The sequence below is a fragment of the Hippoglossus stenolepis genome, chromosome 5 (genome assembly GCF_022539355.2).
Source record: "Hippoglossus stenolepis isolate QCI-W04-F060 chromosome 5, HSTE1.2, whole genome shotgun sequence".
Lineage (NCBI taxonomy): Eukaryota > Metazoa > Chordata > Actinopteri > Pleuronectiformes > Pleuronectidae > Hippoglossus > Hippoglossus stenolepis.
In genome coordinates this window covers 18,853,280-18,871,149 of record NC_061487.1, presented here as the reverse complement: position 1 = coordinate 18,871,149, position 17,870 = coordinate 18,853,280, and the positions used below count along the sequence as shown (strand labels likewise).

The window sequence follows — 17,870 nt, the reverse complement described above, 5'->3', positions numbered from 1 at the left end:
CATAATTCATACATATATGGATGTAGATAATTGACCAATACTTTTTTCCCCCAGAGTAAAGCATTTCATGTTTTTAATTGATCTGAAGATGTTTTGTGAGAATATGTCTGATTTCCAAATTTAACAATTTCTTGCTGCTTGTCAAAGTTTCTAATGTATTCATTAGTTGTAAATGCATCGACTGACTGTATATCCTGAGCTCTTTCCTACAATGTCACTAGATGGCAGTATAGTGATGGAAATGTACTTTTTTTGGCCCACTGAGCCTGACAGCTGTGTTCACTGCACAACAAGTCATCATATCAGCACTGTTATAAACATTATGTGATTCAAATTTCAAGGAAATCCTATGATAACACACCACTTAGATACTTGGATGAGAATGAACATGTTGTCATGACAGAAAATTCAAACAAATCCTATAAGAATGTGGAAAGTCATATTTCTCTGTCTGTTCTGTCAAATCTCTCTGTCCTCTTCCATTTAACTGCTTCTCTGCTCCACAAATCTGCAGCCTCTGAAGTCCAAGTCTTAATGTGTACACAGTGTTCATCAGTGCTGACATTGGCTTATGCTAAAATGAGACTTGTTTATTTATTTTGACCCAAATAGTTTATTGGGCAAATGTTACACTGAGCAAAGACACCAAAACAGTTGCTATAGAGAAGAAGACACAGTTCAGAGGATAACAAAGATTATTTTGGTTCCCGGCACATCAGGTGGCCCAAAGTGAATAATCCTTTAGCCCTGGTGGAAAATACATTCACTCAAGTGCTGTAATCAAATAGAAAAATTGACGTTATAGTGCACTTTTTTAAAAACCACTTAATTATTCTATTCCACTTGAGTTCAGGGGGAAATATTGTGGCTTCTACTCACTCGTCACGTTTCTTTAACTAGTTTGTAGAGGATCTAATACATATAATAAATTGTTCAAAATTAATCTAACATTATAAAATCATTCAGTCAAAATCACACTTCTTATTCATCAGTGAATCAGTATTACATAAAATAATAAAATAATTTACATCATACATATAATCAAAATATTTGTGCTTCAGGAACTTTTTTGTAGATTTTTTTTTATTTTTGCCAAACTTGTGAAAAAGGCAGAATATTTAGTTCAAGACTAAATTGCAGAATTGACGCACAGGGGATCAAACCACCGGCATTCTGGTAAGCGCCCAACCCTCTCTACCTCCCGAGCCACAGTCACCCCAGTGTAATGTAGTTACTTTTACCTATTAAAGAATCTGAATACATTCCTTCACCACACAGACCTTTAGTATTGTGAATAATGTAGTACCATCCCCAGCCTGTAGTCTCCTCGTATAGTAAAGTTGGTAGAGACCGAAGGAAATGTCAACACACTGGGAGGTCCCATCTTTCTGTGCACCCACATCCACTCTTCACTGTGTATTATACATGATTAACCACAGCTGGTTATGCAGCAGATCCAACCATAATGAACATCGGGATGATGACGTGACAGAAAACCAAATAACTTCACGGCAACTTTTAATTTATACACATTTTATAATAACTGTAAAATTGTTTTTCGTCCATTGTGGAAAGATACCAGTTTATTTCTCCTGCATGCCAGCGTCTCACAAACGTCCCCTTTCACCCCGGGGTTCAATCCCTTTGAGCAGAAGGTGTCGGCAGCAGATAACCTGTTCCCACGTTACGCCTGCTTTTCATTGAGACAAGGATTCTAATATATTAATTTCAAGCCACGTCTTAATGACGTCCAGGCTTTTGGAACAGACAAATTGACCTGACGTTATCTATTGTTGGCGAGCTGTAGGAAATCCAGCCCAGATGTGAGTGACACTTAGTTGTTTCATTTTTATGAATCACTATCGGTCAATCGACCAATGAAATACTTTCTCACACATGGAGAAGGAATGTATCAGTTACAGCAGAATTAAGGAGTTGGCAATGGAGATTTAAAGTGAATATTAATATGCGTGTGTGTGGGTCTGTATGATAGACACAATAAAGAGTAGGAATGCTGCTTTAATTTTAAACAGATACGCACTGATCCACAGGATTAATGCAGGTGTTGTATCATTTGATTTGCCAAAAATAATATGTTTATTTGTTCTCAGAAGGCAAACAGTGAGTCAGCAGAAAAACATTCCCCAGGTAGGTTTGAAACCTTCAGGCGGGCAGATTGAGTGTGGTTTTACAAAAGGCTGGCGCTGCACCGTGACGACAGTCGCTGGGTTCACTGAGTTGGAAATGGGACACTTATGCACATAACAGACGTGAGCGACGACAGTGGCTCCTCTGCCCAAAGTGGATGGAGATGAAGCGTCCTGCCAGGAAGCGCAGGCAGCTAAACTAGACTGATGGTCAGAAGTTTATTCTAGTCTGTGTGGAAAAAAAGCACAGTGTTTACACGATCCAGGACAGAGAGCGGGCCAAGTCAGTACACTGGGGGAATTCAAAACACTGTATCCCAAGAGGGCACCATGGGGAGAAAAAACCCCCCTGCTGTCCATAAATGGGTAAAGCCAGGAGAGAGGGTATTATAGGGAATAAAAAGAGCTCCTGAGTGTACTCTGCAGCTGAGTCACAGGATTTATTTAGATTGGCTAATATCAAATGAACAAACCCTGTTGCCCTTTATCATCCATATTCTAACCTCGAATCATTTTCATTCTTCAGGCACAAGGATAACTCACTGTGGCTGAGCAGCGACCGTCTGAGATTTGGCTGCGCTGTTAAAGATGTGGATGATGATAGTAAATCAATATGGTACAGTGTTCTGACAGAGCCCTCTTGAGAGTGTAAACATTTCTCTCACACTATTTCCCATTGTAAGTGTTGTAGTATTGAAAGGCCTGCAGAAGGTGAAAGGATTCTTTAGTCCTGGCTTTCATCCTGTCGTCAAATTTCAGATGAGCTCATGGGTGCATTAGCATGGAGGAAGGGTCCAACTTGAAATGTCAAAATATAGGCTTGGATAGAGTGCTACTATTATGTCTATTCATTCACTACAAGGGCTGAGTGTAGTCCACCAGGCTTTAGTTGTAATGTATTAAAAAATAAAAATCTAAAGTGAAAAACTGGACTGAAATTCAAACTTGAATTTATGGTGGCATTCAGAGTTGTTAAGCTCTTGTTTCTCCATCCTGAGCCTTTTCTCTTCCACTTTGACTCGTTTTTCATTTCATATGTGAAGTTTCCCACAGTCCTCTCACTAAACAACTGATTTCCTTTGTCATTATTAAAGGACAGCTGAGAAATCTCTCCAGCTTCGTGCAGTCAGAGCAAATGTCCAGTGAAACAGACGGAGACACGGGGGTCACGTTTCCCTTAAGGCAGACTTCATAGATCATGTTCAAGAGGCCAAAAAAACATGTTTTATGAGGCCACAGGACCTTTGACCACCCAAATGTAATCACTTTATCTGTGGGTCTAAGTGAGCATTGGTGCCAAATTTGAAAGGATTATTTTTAGGCGTTCTTAAAATAATGTGTCAACGAGGCAAGCGTGTTTTCGTCACAGTGACCTTGACCTCTGACCTTCAAACTCTAATCGGGTCATCCTCGAGTCCAACGTCCCTATGGGTGTTCCTGATATTTCACGTTCACGAGAACATGAGGTCACTGTGACCTTGACCGATCACCTTTGACCTCCGTCATCTAATCAGTTCATCTGTGAATCCAAGTGACCACTTGTACTAAATTTGAAGAAAATTCCCTCGAGGCACTCTTGAGCTATCATGTTCACAAGAAGGAGATAAATGGACGTACGGAGGGACAGACAACTCGAAAACATAATGCCTCTGGCCAATGGCTATGGTTAGGACAGAGGCATAATAGGACAATTGAAGTGGCCTCACACGCATCAAAAGTGCACCAATGTCTGAAAAATGAAACACAGACATGACATTCTATCACTCATCTCTCATATCCCGTGGTGGGACTGACATTTACATCCTGGATATGATAAACTGAAGCCTCATCATATAAACTCCCCGCTAAGCAGATGCCTCATTTGGTTTGATTTGTGAATATGCAGACTTCCAAGATTGGGGCTTTTAGCTTAGAATGACTAAGCTAAAACCTTCATAGACCTTACTGTCTGTACACAGTGAGTTTGGCTTCTACCCACACAGATTGCCTCACTGATTCTCTCCACTTTCTACATGATTCAAGGATAAGCACTGTCTGAACAGAGTCAATAGTACATGAGAAGTGTCTCTCCCGTGGAACAACATGAGAATCAAACAGCCTTCACCGATAAATCTGACATTCCTGGTTTCTATTAACTCAGAAGCTGAACTGAACCACACAGCTTACATTAAAATGAAATATGTTCTTACAAATCTGAGGAACAAACTCTTGGCTCTGGCCAGTACTTTGTATGAAATGCATAGTTTGACCTGTCGCATCTGTCCTTCACATGTTTATAGACCACTGACAGGAAGCCAGAGGAGCGCCTGCCAAGGCAACTGTGGCACACATGCATATTCATAATATACTTATCATTACATCATGAAGGGAGTATGTATTACAAATGGTCTTCATTAAATGATGTGATTAGAATGAGGATGAATTGAAATGGAACTAGAATAACTCTGAGAGCATATTCATCCACCAAGCTTTTACAGTCCCCTTATAGAACCACGTTTAATTCTGATAGATCCATGAATTAATCTTTGGGGGGAAAAAACCCACGATGTTAAACAAATTGATAAAAAATTCCTGGATGTGCACTCAAATTTTATGGGTTCTTTCCGGGCCCATTTCCCATCCTTGCAACAAATTCCAAGGAAATCTGTCCAGTTGTTTTGCGTAACCCTGCTGACAAACAATCACATAAACGAACTAGAATGGCCTTTAGTAGTGTGCGTACCTTTACCCAGGCCCAACAGCCCCCTTAAATTCAATAAAGGTAATAATAGAAGGAGAATAAGGCATATACTTTGTAATGTTTTCACCATTGTGCTTTCTCATGATTGATTTAGCTGTTATGACAAACTCTGCCTCATATCTGCCCCCGTGTGTCACACCTCTCATCCATTATCTCAGAGATACCATCACTCTCACCTGTGTTACTCTCGGGGCGTCTCACTCCTCGTGTCTCAGGGATTTGCGTTCCACTGAACAGCTCCATCAGTTCTGCCTCCCTCCTCTTCTCCCTCCCACCTCGCCCCCTCCTCTCACTGTCACTGTGCCTCACAAACTGAGGTGGATCTTTTTTACGCTCTCTCCCTCCTCTCCCTTTAGTCTTTACTCCCGGGACGTGATGAGGTTAACAGCGCTCTGTGTCTATGGGACCCTGCTGGCCCTGTCGAGCCTCTCCCGGACCACAGGGGCCTCTGGTGAAGGAGACCTCCTGGGAGATAGGGGTTTGGGGCCCTGCGCTGCAACTCTTGAGCTTGAGGGGCCGTGCGGACCGGGGCAGGAGGAGGACACATGCCCCTACCTCTTCACTCTGCCACCACTGACTGTTCATCTGCCAAAGCAGCTCAGAGAGCTGGAGAAGATCATGAAGGATCTGCAGAAGCTGAAGGACAATGTGGATCAACTGAGGAAGATGTGCGCTGATTGTACAGTAAGACAAACTGAGAGAGTGTGTGGAACGCAAAGAGAAGGAGAGCATGTGGCGACAAATGAAGGAACAGATAAACAGGAGGATGAGAGGAAGTGGGCGAATGACAGAAAAGATTTAAGAGAGGAGTTTGGAACAGATGTGGTTAAAGTGGAAATGATGATGGAGGTAGATGGTGACACCGACTCAGAAGTAAGAACAGTTTTAGAAGAGAGAGGGAGAGAGAAATGGAAAGCAGAGGGAGAGAGAAGTGAAGTGGTCGTAAAAGAAAATGAGAAAACAGAAACCTTATTAGAAGTGGCATTAAAAGATGGAAAAACTCAAACAGAGGGGGGAAAGGTAACGGACAAACTGGGGCAGCAAAAGGTGCCAACTTCTGGTGGAGAGGCAAGAAAAGTGGACATGACGAGAGAGAGAAATAAGGAGACTGAAAAAGGTACAGCGAAAGACAAAAAGGGTGATTTAAAGGGAGATCAAGTGGATAAGCTGCAGAGTGGGAAAGAAAGAAAGACGACTAGTGATAACAAACACAAGGAGAAAACTGAAGAAAGTGACAAACACTTGGGGCGAGATGAAACAAAGGAAACAGATAAAAAGACCCAAACTGAGGAAAACAGGGGCAGTGATGGAATAAAGATGTCTGAGGACCACGATGAGCATACAAATAAGGAGCGAGAGCAACATTTGCAGGACAGGAAAAAGAAAATGGAAAGGGGTCTAAGAGTGGAGCAAAATAACGAGAAAGCAAAACAGACTGAAATCATTGGGCGTGCAGCAACACAGAGGACTATAAAAGAGGGGGAGGAGGAGGGGGAGGACGGGGAGATGGGCACAGAGATCAAACCCGAGGGAGAAGAAATGGTCGGGACTTTACAGAGAGACAGCGACGAAGATTTAACGTCCAACAGAACGAGTGAAGGGACAGACTTTGTTTCAGTCAGCCAGACTCCATTAGCTCCCATTAGTCCAACACATGACTCCGTGGACTCAAACAAAGCCACAACCTTGACGTCATCTCCTCCTCCTCGTCTTCTGTCCAGTTCACGTTTGATCCAAGACGACAATCAAGCCATGACGACAGCTGCTCACAGAATTACAACCCAGAGCACAGACGGTGATGTGACCAGCATCTCTGAGCACCCACGCCCTGATGCAGAGGCAGATGTTAGGGCCACAAGTACGCCAACAACAACAACAATAAGCACACTGGGCGTCCCCGGACAACAGATAACCAGCAGCACTACAAGGTTCACATCAACAACTAGTCCGAGACCTGCGGCAGGTTTCCAGGATCGATCTATCTCAACCGTGGCAGCTACAACCACCTCAACTCCCTATCAGAATTTATACACAACTACAACTACAGGAGTGGAAGACCGCAGCCAGTGGACAGTAAAGAAGAACGCCAGCTCAAACACTGGAGTGAAACCTCGACCAAAGCCTGGTGAAAAGCATAAACCAGGAATTAAGCCTGAAGCCGACCGTAAGCTAAAAAATCCTAAGAATGACCATAAACTTGATGGAGCACCTTCACCCGACAAAAAAATTAAGAACATCCAAAAGCAGAAGCCTTCGCTCCAAAAACCCACAGCCGAGCAGAAACCCAAACCTGGCAAAGATCCTCAAAGAGTCATAATTAAAAAAACAGACCAGAGAGCTCCACTTCAACATGTGAAAAACAATCCAGGGCCTAAACATGATCAAGACCTCACAACGGATAAAAACAAGTTAGATGCTCGAGAACCAAAATCTCATCTCAAGTCTGTACCTCCTGTCCAGAGACCTACATCCCATCAGAGACTTGTATCGATAAATGCAACTGGTTCTGACAAAGATCCTCTGACTGAGCGACTGAACTCGAAACCAGAGAAAAAGCCAAATCGTCCTCTTAAAGCAGACAAACCTGAGTCAAAGCAGAAACCGGAGAAAAAGCCAAAAAGTAACGAAAAAGCTGAATCTGACTTCACCTCTAAATCAAACCAACATCTCACGCCTGAATCTGAAAAAGCAGAAACAATTAAGCTCAAGGCCGCAGAACCTGAGCAAGAGTCTGTGACAGAACTAATGAGAAAATCTGATGAAAATCTGTCTCCTGAGTCTAAATCTCACCGAGACTCAACACCTGGACAAAACATTTCACATGATCGTATATCTTCTGATAAAAAGCCTAAACCCAGCACGAAAACCCCTGTGATTAAACAAAACCCTAAACCTGGCCGGATCCCGAAACCTTACCAAAAACGTCCAGAACTTGGCAAAAAGATTAAACCCAGTGTGAAGCCTAAACTTGGCCAAGTACCTCAAACAAATCAGAGGCCTAAAAAACCTGTACCTGGCCAACTGCCTGATCTTAAACCAGAATCTGTACCTGATGAAATCCCTGAAACAGAGTCCAACAAAACATCCAAACTAAGGCCTCCCACTACACCCGGGCCCACACTGATGCCAGGAGCAACATCTGTTCAAAGGACAAAACCAGCAGTGCGACTAAAGTCGAGCCCAAAGACCAAAACAGATTCAGATCCCCACATCAGCGGGACGACTGCAGATGGCATCCAAAATTCTCAAATTCACGTGCCACCTACATCTGGTGCTATAAAACAGACTGCTGAGGCGACTCGTTCCCCGGCAGACACAGAGTTCAGCCACAGCACAAAAAAAAATATCACTCCGGGTCCAATGACCTCCGACAGCCGCGCGCCTGGACCCTCTCCTCTGCTTCACGCTCTCCTCCAAGGCTTCACCGTGAGCCCAGACAGCAGGGTTACGTCTGATCTGAGGCCACAAACAGCCGGACAGCCCTCATCGATCCCAATGACAACAAGACCAAACAAAATCATCCACAGGATCCTCCCGAGTGTTATCGCTAGCACCAGTCCAGGATCCACAAGGCCAAATCCCGATTCTAACGCTGACTCCAGCTCACAAACCACGATACGTCACCATGTGGAGGAAATGGCTCCCAGACAAAATCCACATCCAGACAAAATCACCACTCCAGTTCCTTCCCCCCGAGCCCACACTACCTCCACACTTAGCCCTGACTTCAGGTCAACAACCCCTGTCACCTCTGGCCCCGAGTCCCCGGCGGCTGAGTTGTCCACTCCGAGTGCACGAGAGCTGCGTGTAAAAATCAACCAGGTGCCGGTTCTCCCCAGTATCATGCGTCCAAAAGAGCTTCCTGAGGACAACCAGGGAGGCAGCAGGTCGGACCACAAACTACCAACGTGGACATCATCTAAAGGCAAGAGATATTATTTCAAACTGTCACAACACGTTTGTTCGATCTGTGTGCCGAACAGACATGGCAGCAGATCACACAGGTTTGCAACACCATGCACAACATTGTAATCATGCTTTATTTATATTCGCTCACAAAAGCAAATCAATACACTTTAGCTCGAAATCTATAGGGAGAAGACATAAACAATTTCACAATGAAATACTTTAATATTTACAAATTATATCCCTAACGTCTCCTGTCTTCTTGAAACATTACATAAAAAACTACAATGGCAGTCAGTCCAGTTCATACCTCCACCAGGGCCCAACAGTCCCCTGAGGAAACCATATTTAAATTCACATCTGGATTTTTATCTGCGCCAATTTACGCACGTTCATAAACATCAGGCCCCTTAAAAAAAAGTGAAAAAGAATTCCTGGATCCACCCCCTGATCCAGATCCACACAAAAATGGAATAATTTCTTTCCTACTCACACCACATCAGGTTCCCCCAAGTTTTGCAACAATCTGTCGGGCAGTTTTTTGTGTAATCTTGCAAACAGACAAACAAACTAACAAACAAATGCAGATGAAAACAAAAACTCATTGGCGGAGATAAATATATAGAGAACTGCTGAGGAACTGTTGTACATTATTATTTCAGTGCCTTATTATTGTCTCTCTTGTTAAAAAAGTAAATTGGTATTAGCCGACCTTACAGGATTTTATTACGAGACCCATATGGCAAGTCCTAATGATCCTCATATAAAAGAGGATAGTATAACTATATGGTTTGTGAGATCATCTTTGTGCCATACATCAAGGCTATTTGTCAGAGGAGGAATTTGCATATGTGTGCACAATGTGCGTGGTGATAAGGGATAAAACCACAAGCATTTCACAGGCTGACGTGTTACAAACATCCTGCAGAGCTGCGTGGGGAACAGCCAGTGATGCAGTTGGCTTCAAATGAGTTCAGGCTTCATGCAGACACAGGTGTAGATCAGGGGGATTATCACATCTGGTCCCCTCATTCTTTACACACTTCATACATCAAAACATAAAAATATTGAACACTCAGTTTATGTGTTTCTTATTCTATCACTGACACTTATTTTCAATATATCCTCTGTGGTATCTGGTCAATAATCTACTCACAGCCCGGAAAAAGGAGGCAGAGGAAAGATTGCTTATTGTTTAAAAGTGAAAGAAAATGAGTTTAACAGAAAATGTGAAAATGAATTAGGTTTAGAGGTAAAGATATCAGCAATGAGTAAACAATGCCAATTATTGGATACAAATACTGATAATGGTGAATTACAATACAAAGTAAATTCTCACTATTTAAGAGAGTGAAGTGGGGGGGGGGGATCCACTGTGGAGGCCTTAGAACAGAAGCCCATTTCTGCCAGTGTAAGAAGACAAAGATGAATGCTAAATCAAAATTATGAGTTTTAAAATTAGATATTATGTCGTTGTTTTGAGATATCAAGTCCTTATTTTGAGATACTAAGTTGATATTTTGAGATATTAGGTCATTATTTTGAGAGATTAAGTCCTTATAATTAGATTTTAAGTCAGTATTTCAAGATATTAAGTCGTTATTTTGAGACATTGAGTTATTATTTGGAGACATTGAGTTATTATTTTTGAAATATTGAGTCATTATTCAGAGGTGTAGTCATTACTGTGATGTATCTCACTATAATGGGGGCAGAGTTTCCATTCTTCAGAAACACTGAACTATGATGAAGTAGTTTCTGCTCTGACCTGTTGAACTCGTGTGACCTCAGCCAACATGTCTTCACCTGCAGAGGCCTAAAGCAAGAAGAAGGATTTGTTTTTGAATTGTTTTAAGAGAGAAAGGTTTTATTATTATTCTCACTTCCAACCTTCCTCCTGTGCAGTGAGGAGGGACTGCTCGGACCAGCTGCTCAGAGGGGAGACCCGCAGCGGGGTGTACCTGGTGACCCCTGACATCCGCAGCCGGAGCTTCTCGGTCCTCTGCGACATGGAGCTGGAGGGCGGAGGATGGACCCTCCTGCAGCGCAGGCTCGACGGCAGCGTCAGCTTCAACCGCACCTGGGCCGAGTACCGCTCCGGCTTCGGGCAGCTGCGCGGGGGGGAGTTCTGGCTGGGCAACACCATGATCCACCTGCTGACCCGGGAGAGGGACATGGTGCTGCGGGTGGAGCTGGAGGACTTCGACGGGGTGAGGGAGTACGCGGAGTACGCGCAGTTCAGGGTGGCCAGCGAGCGGCTGCGCTACCGGCTGACGGTGGGAGGTTACTCCGGCACCGCGGGGGACGCGCTCTGCTTCAGTAAGAGCTACGACCACAACCAGCGGCCGTTCACCACCCCGGACCGGGACAACGACCGATACCCGTCCGGGAACTGCGGGGCCTACTACAGCTCCGGCTGGTGGTTCGACGCCTGCATGGCTGCCAACCTGAACGGGAGGTACTATGTGGGGAAGTACCGGGGAGTCCGGGACGGGATCTTCTGGGGCACATGGGCCAACATCTCCACAGAGTATTACCCCTCCAGTGACAGGAGGTCCTTTAAAAGTGTCCGGATGATGATCAGACCCAAAGGCTTCACCCCATGACTCTGCGTTTATATCATATATAATAATACTATTCATAAAACTCATCACACTCTCCTCACTGTTAAAGTGCACTATCAACACAACACTGCCGCCTGGTGGGGAATGAAACGGGGATGTATATATTTACAAAGGTTATAATCACAAGTACATAGTGTGTTTTTTTTTTTAAAGAAAATGTAAAATAACTTGAGAGAGATTTGTTCAACGACGAGAGAGAGATCCTCTTATTTTTCTATGACGATTGTGTGAATCTGACGGGTATGAAGCCAAAGAGACTGATATTTTTATTATTACAATACTGGAAGTCCAGTGGATGGTTGACTGAAGCTGTTTGAGATGTTTTATAATTAAGTTTGTTTTGTGAAGACGAATAAAAAGAGATGACATGAATTAATCGCATTTACTTGTGTGTGGTCTGGTGACTACAGTATAAAACCACCGGTGCATTGAATAACACGCAGATAACAGTATATGAACATGGAGGAAAGAAAGAAAGATCACAGACACGCTCCCCACTGTGTGTAAACAGATATGTAGACTTCCTGCTTAAAACAGGGTCAGTTTAAAGGGATAGTTCACCCAAAAAATGAAAATTCACTCATTATCTACTCACCACTATGCCGTTGGAGGGGTGGGTGAAGTGTTTGAGTCCACAAAACACTTTTGGAGTTTCAGGGGTAAACTGCGTTGCAGCAAGATCCAATGCAATTGAAGTAAATGGCGACCACTTCTTCATACGTAAAGAGGTTATTCACACAAGGGATTTTAGTCTAAATATCGGCTGTTATTCTCCTCTGGGCTCTTTAGGACATTAAGGCTAAAACGTGGTGTAAATCACGGCGTTTCGAGTCAAATTTGAATGTCGGGGCTTGCGGACACTTGGACGACACCACAGGAGCAGTTTGGAGGAATTTTATATTTTTATTCTTTTGTTTTTAATGCGTTTGAAGAAGCGGTCAACATTAAATTCAATTGTATTGGATTTGGCTGCAACACTGTTTACCCCTGAAACTCCAAAAGTGTTTTGTGGACTCTAACACTTCACCCACCACCTCCATCAGCAAAGTGGTGAGTAGATACTGAGGGAATTTTCGTTTTTGGGTGAACTAACCCTTTAAGTTAACATTATTAAAAAAGCAACCACAGATTCTTCAGGTCAGATATAAATTGTAGAAACTCGGCCTCCATTTCCATAGAGCCTTTGCGTGAGGACGAGTTGCTTAGAAATGCATCCTGATTGGACAAAACCAGAAGGGGGTGGGGCTGTGTTTACACAAGATTGTACATCCGGTCTGTCAAGTGAGAAGTGTGAGACTGAGCCAGACCAGAAGTTAATTAATTTGCCTTCAAAATAAAATCACAATCAGATATGCTTTGGTTACAGTTGCTCAAACCAAAAGAGAATTATTACAAATAATATACATTTGAATTATATAAAAAAAGAGGCATGTAAAATATGTATAGCATAAAAAATGATATCAACTGATGTGTTAATAAGGGCTAATAATGGGCTTACAGTGGGGTTCTGCTCATTATGTATGTGTTTACATGCCACTTACTTCTAAATTAACTTTGCAAACATGTTTACAAACAATTACATAAACATCGTATGAAAGTTATTGATATACCACGAAAAAAAAACATATTGTGTTTGTATGAACAACAAATTCCACTTTTAACATTTCTTTAAATCTACTTTAAATATCAGCAGTGGCTGTTTATTCTTTTCATGTATTTATCTATTTATGTTTAGATTATTCACGGATACCAGCACTGAACATAACAAGCTGCTGGATCATTTGCTTGTTTGTTAAAATTGTAAATGTCGCTTTTATCGTGAAGAGCTCCAACAGGAAGTCTGGTGTCATGTGATGCTGGGGACCATGTTGCCTGAATGGCGGCTCCCTGTGTGTTGACATTAACCTGTGACAGTGTAAAGTGTGGATGAGCTGGTTCATCCCTCGGGGACCATGATGTTCTGGAGCTCAGCAGCTCAGCGGGGAGGTGTGGTACTTCTCCGCCGCTGGTCCCTCACTCTCCCCCGGTGTCCTCTACACACCTCGCGGTCCTTCTCCACCTCTGTCCCCGCCGGGTGTCCCGCACACCAGGGGGCGCAGCAGCCCGTGAGGCGGTGGGATCTGACCGTCAGCCCCTTCATCTCGGTGCGGGCTCGGCTCTCCTGCAGCATCTCCGTCCGCCCGCTGGACCCGCACACCTTCCCGGAGGCCGACCGGGCCTTCGTCGCGGTCCACGCGGCGGACGGCGAGCAGGAGGTCGGTCTGGATCACCTACACGTGCGGTACGATGACCGGAGCCGAGAGCTGCTCATCTGTGCAGAGAAGGTGAACAGCAGCGTGTCCATAGAGGTGGCTGCTCCCATTAAAAGCAGTGAGTGTGAGGTGATGGGTCAATGGAGGAACATATGAAACCTGTCGTTGATCATCCTCCAATAATATCATGTGTGTGTGTGTCAGATCTGTTCATTACTACTGAAGGACGAGGCAACGTGAGTGTGAGGAAAATGGAGTGTGACATCTGCCAGGTGCAAACAGAGAGAGGAAACTGTTTGCTGGAATCTGTCAAGGTGGGTGGTGGCATGAAACTTAAACTAATGATGATACTGCAAAAGATACATAGAAGAGGCCCTGATGTGGTGTAGCCCTCATTTTGGCCTTTAAAGGCTAATATCAGCAGTTATGAGACACTTAATGCTGCTTTCAAATTAGTCATCTGTTCAAAAGACATTAAAACATACATTTCCAGTCAATACAGTAGAAGCGCTATTGACATATGAAAAGGTTCAGTTTTAAATGTGTGGATTAAATATTTCAGTTTGAAAATACTTTTAATCAGCGTGGGCTGTTAACAATATCAGTTTGATGCTGGGGTCCGGTGACTTCTCGCTGCTCGTCTCACTGCTGTTTGTTGTCTCTCAGAGTCATCAGGTGGAGGTGCAGTCCAGTGGGGGACATGTCACAGGTGTGGGCACCATCCACGGCAACGTGGACATCAGCACGCGTGGAGACAGTGTAAGTAGGAGTGTGTTTTTCCTTGGTACTTGTTGGACTCGCACTCAGCTGACATTAGGGGGCAGCAGCAACCTGAACACACAATCCATAACTGTCCAACTATGACTGCAGGCATGTCTGTCTGTGTGTGCGTGTCTGTTTGTGTGTGTGTGTGTCTCCATCCTACAATGTTCTTAACAATAGCTCATCCGATGGACATCAAACTTTCTGGGTGTATTACTAAGGACCCAAAGAAGAGCAGTGACAATTGTGAAGTTATTGAAAAAGCTGTTCCTGAGAAAATCAACAGACAGATTTTCCTCCATTTATTTTAAACTGTAAACTGCATTTTCTGTTACCTTGTTTTAAAAAAAAAAATGAAGACACAGCTCTCCGATAGTGTCACTGCCGGCATCATGGAAGGTCTCGCTCCAGCATGAAGGACACCACACTCATTTGTCCTCATGTGTTTAGCTTTATGTCTAACTACATCAGCTGCCTGTGGCCTCGTGCAGTGATGGGTCGCATGTGTTCGCAGGCTGTGGATGTCAAGAAGCTCCAGGGCACCCGGATGAATGTCTCAACAGAACACGGGCCTCTGAAGGTCAAAGCCATCTACGCCGAGTCCAGCTGCATCTCCTCGTGCTCAGGCAGAGTACAGCTGGGGCACGTGCATGGTGAGCCAGCAGTAGCATCCGCCTCTCATCCATAAAGTATATTGTGTATTTTTCCAAAAATTGATGAATACATACAACAAAGTAAAACATAGATTAGAACAAAACAAACAAACAAAGAAGTGGGTTAAGGGTCAATAATAGAGTCCATGGAAACAAGAGGTCGAGGAAGAACCAAAATTAACAGATATTCAGAAACTGGGCCTGGGAGCCTGACTTGAAGGTATAAACAGGAAACCATGTCATTAAGCCCTTCTAATAGCAAGATGTCCACTTTCTTAGAATAACCCTTTAAGCTATGATCATACCAAATATGAGGGTTTGTTTTCATGTTGGGAGGAAGCGTCATAAAATAATTGGAGATACTTAGAATTTTAAGATTTTACATACTGAACTTAGCAAAAAAAAAAGACCTTACGAATATGTTTATCTATCACAGAGTCCTAAAAGTCGCGTTTCCCTTAAAAATGTGAAAGAAATATATCATGTGAAAATGTCAACTGGTCTCCAATAAAACAAATCATTTTTGGTGGGGGGGAGCATTTTTTCAAGAACACTTTGACATGAGGAGGAGGAGGAGGATCCTCTCTACAACTTCAGCTACAGCCATTTGCCACTAATAGTAATAATTATAATAATATTAATAATAGTTTCATTTATTTAGCCCCTTTTAAAACAAAGTTAAAGTTGCTTTACTAGGTGCAAACAATGGGAAACAATTCAAAGCAATTTGAAGATCACACAGCATTAGACAACATTAGAGCACAAATATTTGAATACATATTTAAAAAAGAAAAGTAAAACACAATAAAATGATTAAAACAGTTGGTAAGAACATAAAATAAAATATCCTGTAGCTGTTGTAGTAACATGTGACATCTGGGACCACAGTGTTCATGTGGCGTCGTGTGACACATCTGGCTTGTGTTAACTTGGTCGGTAAAGCAGGACTGTGGAACGCGAGGAATTCTGGGCTATGACCCAACAACGTCCGTTTAACTGCAATGTGCTCACAATTATCCATGTATTCTGTACTTGCTTGTTTTGGAGGTGGCTGTAAACCCATTGCAGGAAGAGGTGATCTAATAAGAAAGACAGCTCCATGACATGAGAAGAATGATGAGTGTGTCATCCTCGTAGAATTTTAATCTGTTCCTGACACCATTGAGCCTCACATCACAGAATCCATGGAAACAATTATCCCGTAACTTCAGTAATTCCGGTTTATGATACTTTGGAGTATATGCTGTGTCTCTAATATTCCACAATCTTTACGTCTCTGTTTACCTACAGTTAACTTTAAATTATCTGACAGCTTGTTATTTGAGTTAATCCTGACCTTGTGCTGCCTTTGATTCAAAGGTGACGCCTCCGTGAAGAACGTGTCAGGAGATACAGTCATAGGTACTGTAAGCTGACTGATTACACAATGACTCGCGTATGGTTTCTATCAGTGGCTGCTGAAAAACGAAACACGTGAGGCTTGCTTTGCTTTCGCAGATGGTTCGAATAGTTTCCTGGAAGTTTCCTCTCACAGCGGAGGCATTGATGTCTATGTGGGAGATGGCGGCAGTGCTGAACTCCACAGTGAGGAAGGTAAACACACGGTGCGAGGAGAATATTCATTTGATGAACCATAGCGACCTTTCGAGTTGTATTCTCATTCATCCTTCGTACGCAGGAGCGGTGTGTGTCCGTGTGCCATCCTCGCTGAAAGCCGGGGTGGAGCTCTGTGGAGTGGCGCTGGAAATCGGCCCAGATGTTTTTCTGGATGGAGCAGAGAACAACTCAGCTCAAGGCCAAACCACAGTTACTGGTAAACCATTACTTTTAATTAGATCACGCTTTATTTGATTGTTCATGAAAGACCGAGGATCTCTGCCAATGCAACAACAGGCTCCTTAAATTCAAGCTGCACCAAATTGCACACACTCATAGATATCAGTCCTATAAGTGTGTTTTTAATCAAGATTTCTATATTAATATTTCACAAAAATGTAGGAAAATACCCAAAATTCAGGAAAATTGTGAAAACTCGCAAAAAAACAAAACACAAACTGGATCTGAAAATTTAATGGGGTTTTTTTTGGCCCAGGTTTCATCCTTTCACTAAGTTTCATGGAAATCCGTCCAATAGTTTTTTACGTAATCCTGCTGCAAAACAAACAGGGGTAATTAACTAAACCCTAAACAAATACCTTTCTGTTTCCATCACATCCTCTCAGGTTATCTGAATGGAGCGTCTCCAGCAGACCGGTGGGTGAAAGCTCGGGCGGACCGAGGATCTGTCACTCTGAAGACACAGAGCTGGTTTGAGTCGTTGAAGCTGGGGAGCTGAGATATGACTGACAGGATTCTTTCCTGCATCGAAGCTTCACACTTACAGACAGAGACCTTTACCTCAATGACGCATTCTACTCTCTGCTCAGGATATACTGTGCTGTCGATGAGGAAATGATGTCCATAGTATTTAACGAATGTTCTCTATGGGTTAAAATCACTGTACATACTGTATCATAACATACTGAGGGCGGGGAGTAAACTGTGTAACTTACAACTGGTTTGTTCTGAATATTATTGATGAAAATGTTCATCTTAACAATGAATATTTATATCTTTAAACATATTTTCCACAATCCTCTTTGCACATCCCAAAAGAGCCTCAGGTTAGAGCCTGAATTGAACTGAACTGATGAACTGCACAGGATCTGAACTTTTCAACTATAATGAGCTTCGTCTCAGTGGAGCATCATCTATGTCCCAGAATGAGTTTTCACATGAAACAAATC

The 17,870-nt window shown here is 43.1% G+C and overlaps 2 protein-coding genes across 2 annotated transcripts; both read left to right on the top strand.

Annotated features, from left to right (window-relative positions):
• Window positions 1-5,258: 5,258 nt before the first annotated feature.
• On the top strand, window positions 5,259-11,798 carry LOC118109936 (mucin-5AC-like). Its single transcript, XM_035157415.2, has 2 exons — window positions 5,259-8,812; window positions 10,699-11,798. Exons 1-2 carry the CDS (start codon window positions 5,263-5,265, stop codon window positions 11,397-11,399), a joined length of 4,251 nt encoding a protein of 1,416 aa, XP_035013306.1. The 5' UTR covers window positions 5,259-5,262; the 3' UTR covers window positions 11,400-11,798.
• Window positions 11,799-13,260: 1,462 nt separating this feature from the next.
• On the top strand, window positions 13,261-17,638 carry fam185a (family with sequence similarity 185 member A). The gene is made up of 8 exons (XM_035157432.2): window positions 13,261-13,787; window positions 13,874-13,983; window positions 14,336-14,428; window positions 14,946-15,084; window positions 16,444-16,485; window positions 16,582-16,677; window positions 16,763-16,897; window positions 17,307-17,638. Exons 1-8 carry the CDS (start codon window positions 13,370-13,372, stop codon window positions 17,417-17,419), a joined length of 1,146 nt encoding a protein of 381 aa, XP_035013323.1. The 5' UTR covers window positions 13,261-13,369; the 3' UTR covers window positions 17,420-17,638.
• The last annotated feature ends 232 nt before the right edge of the window (window positions 17,639-17,870 follow it).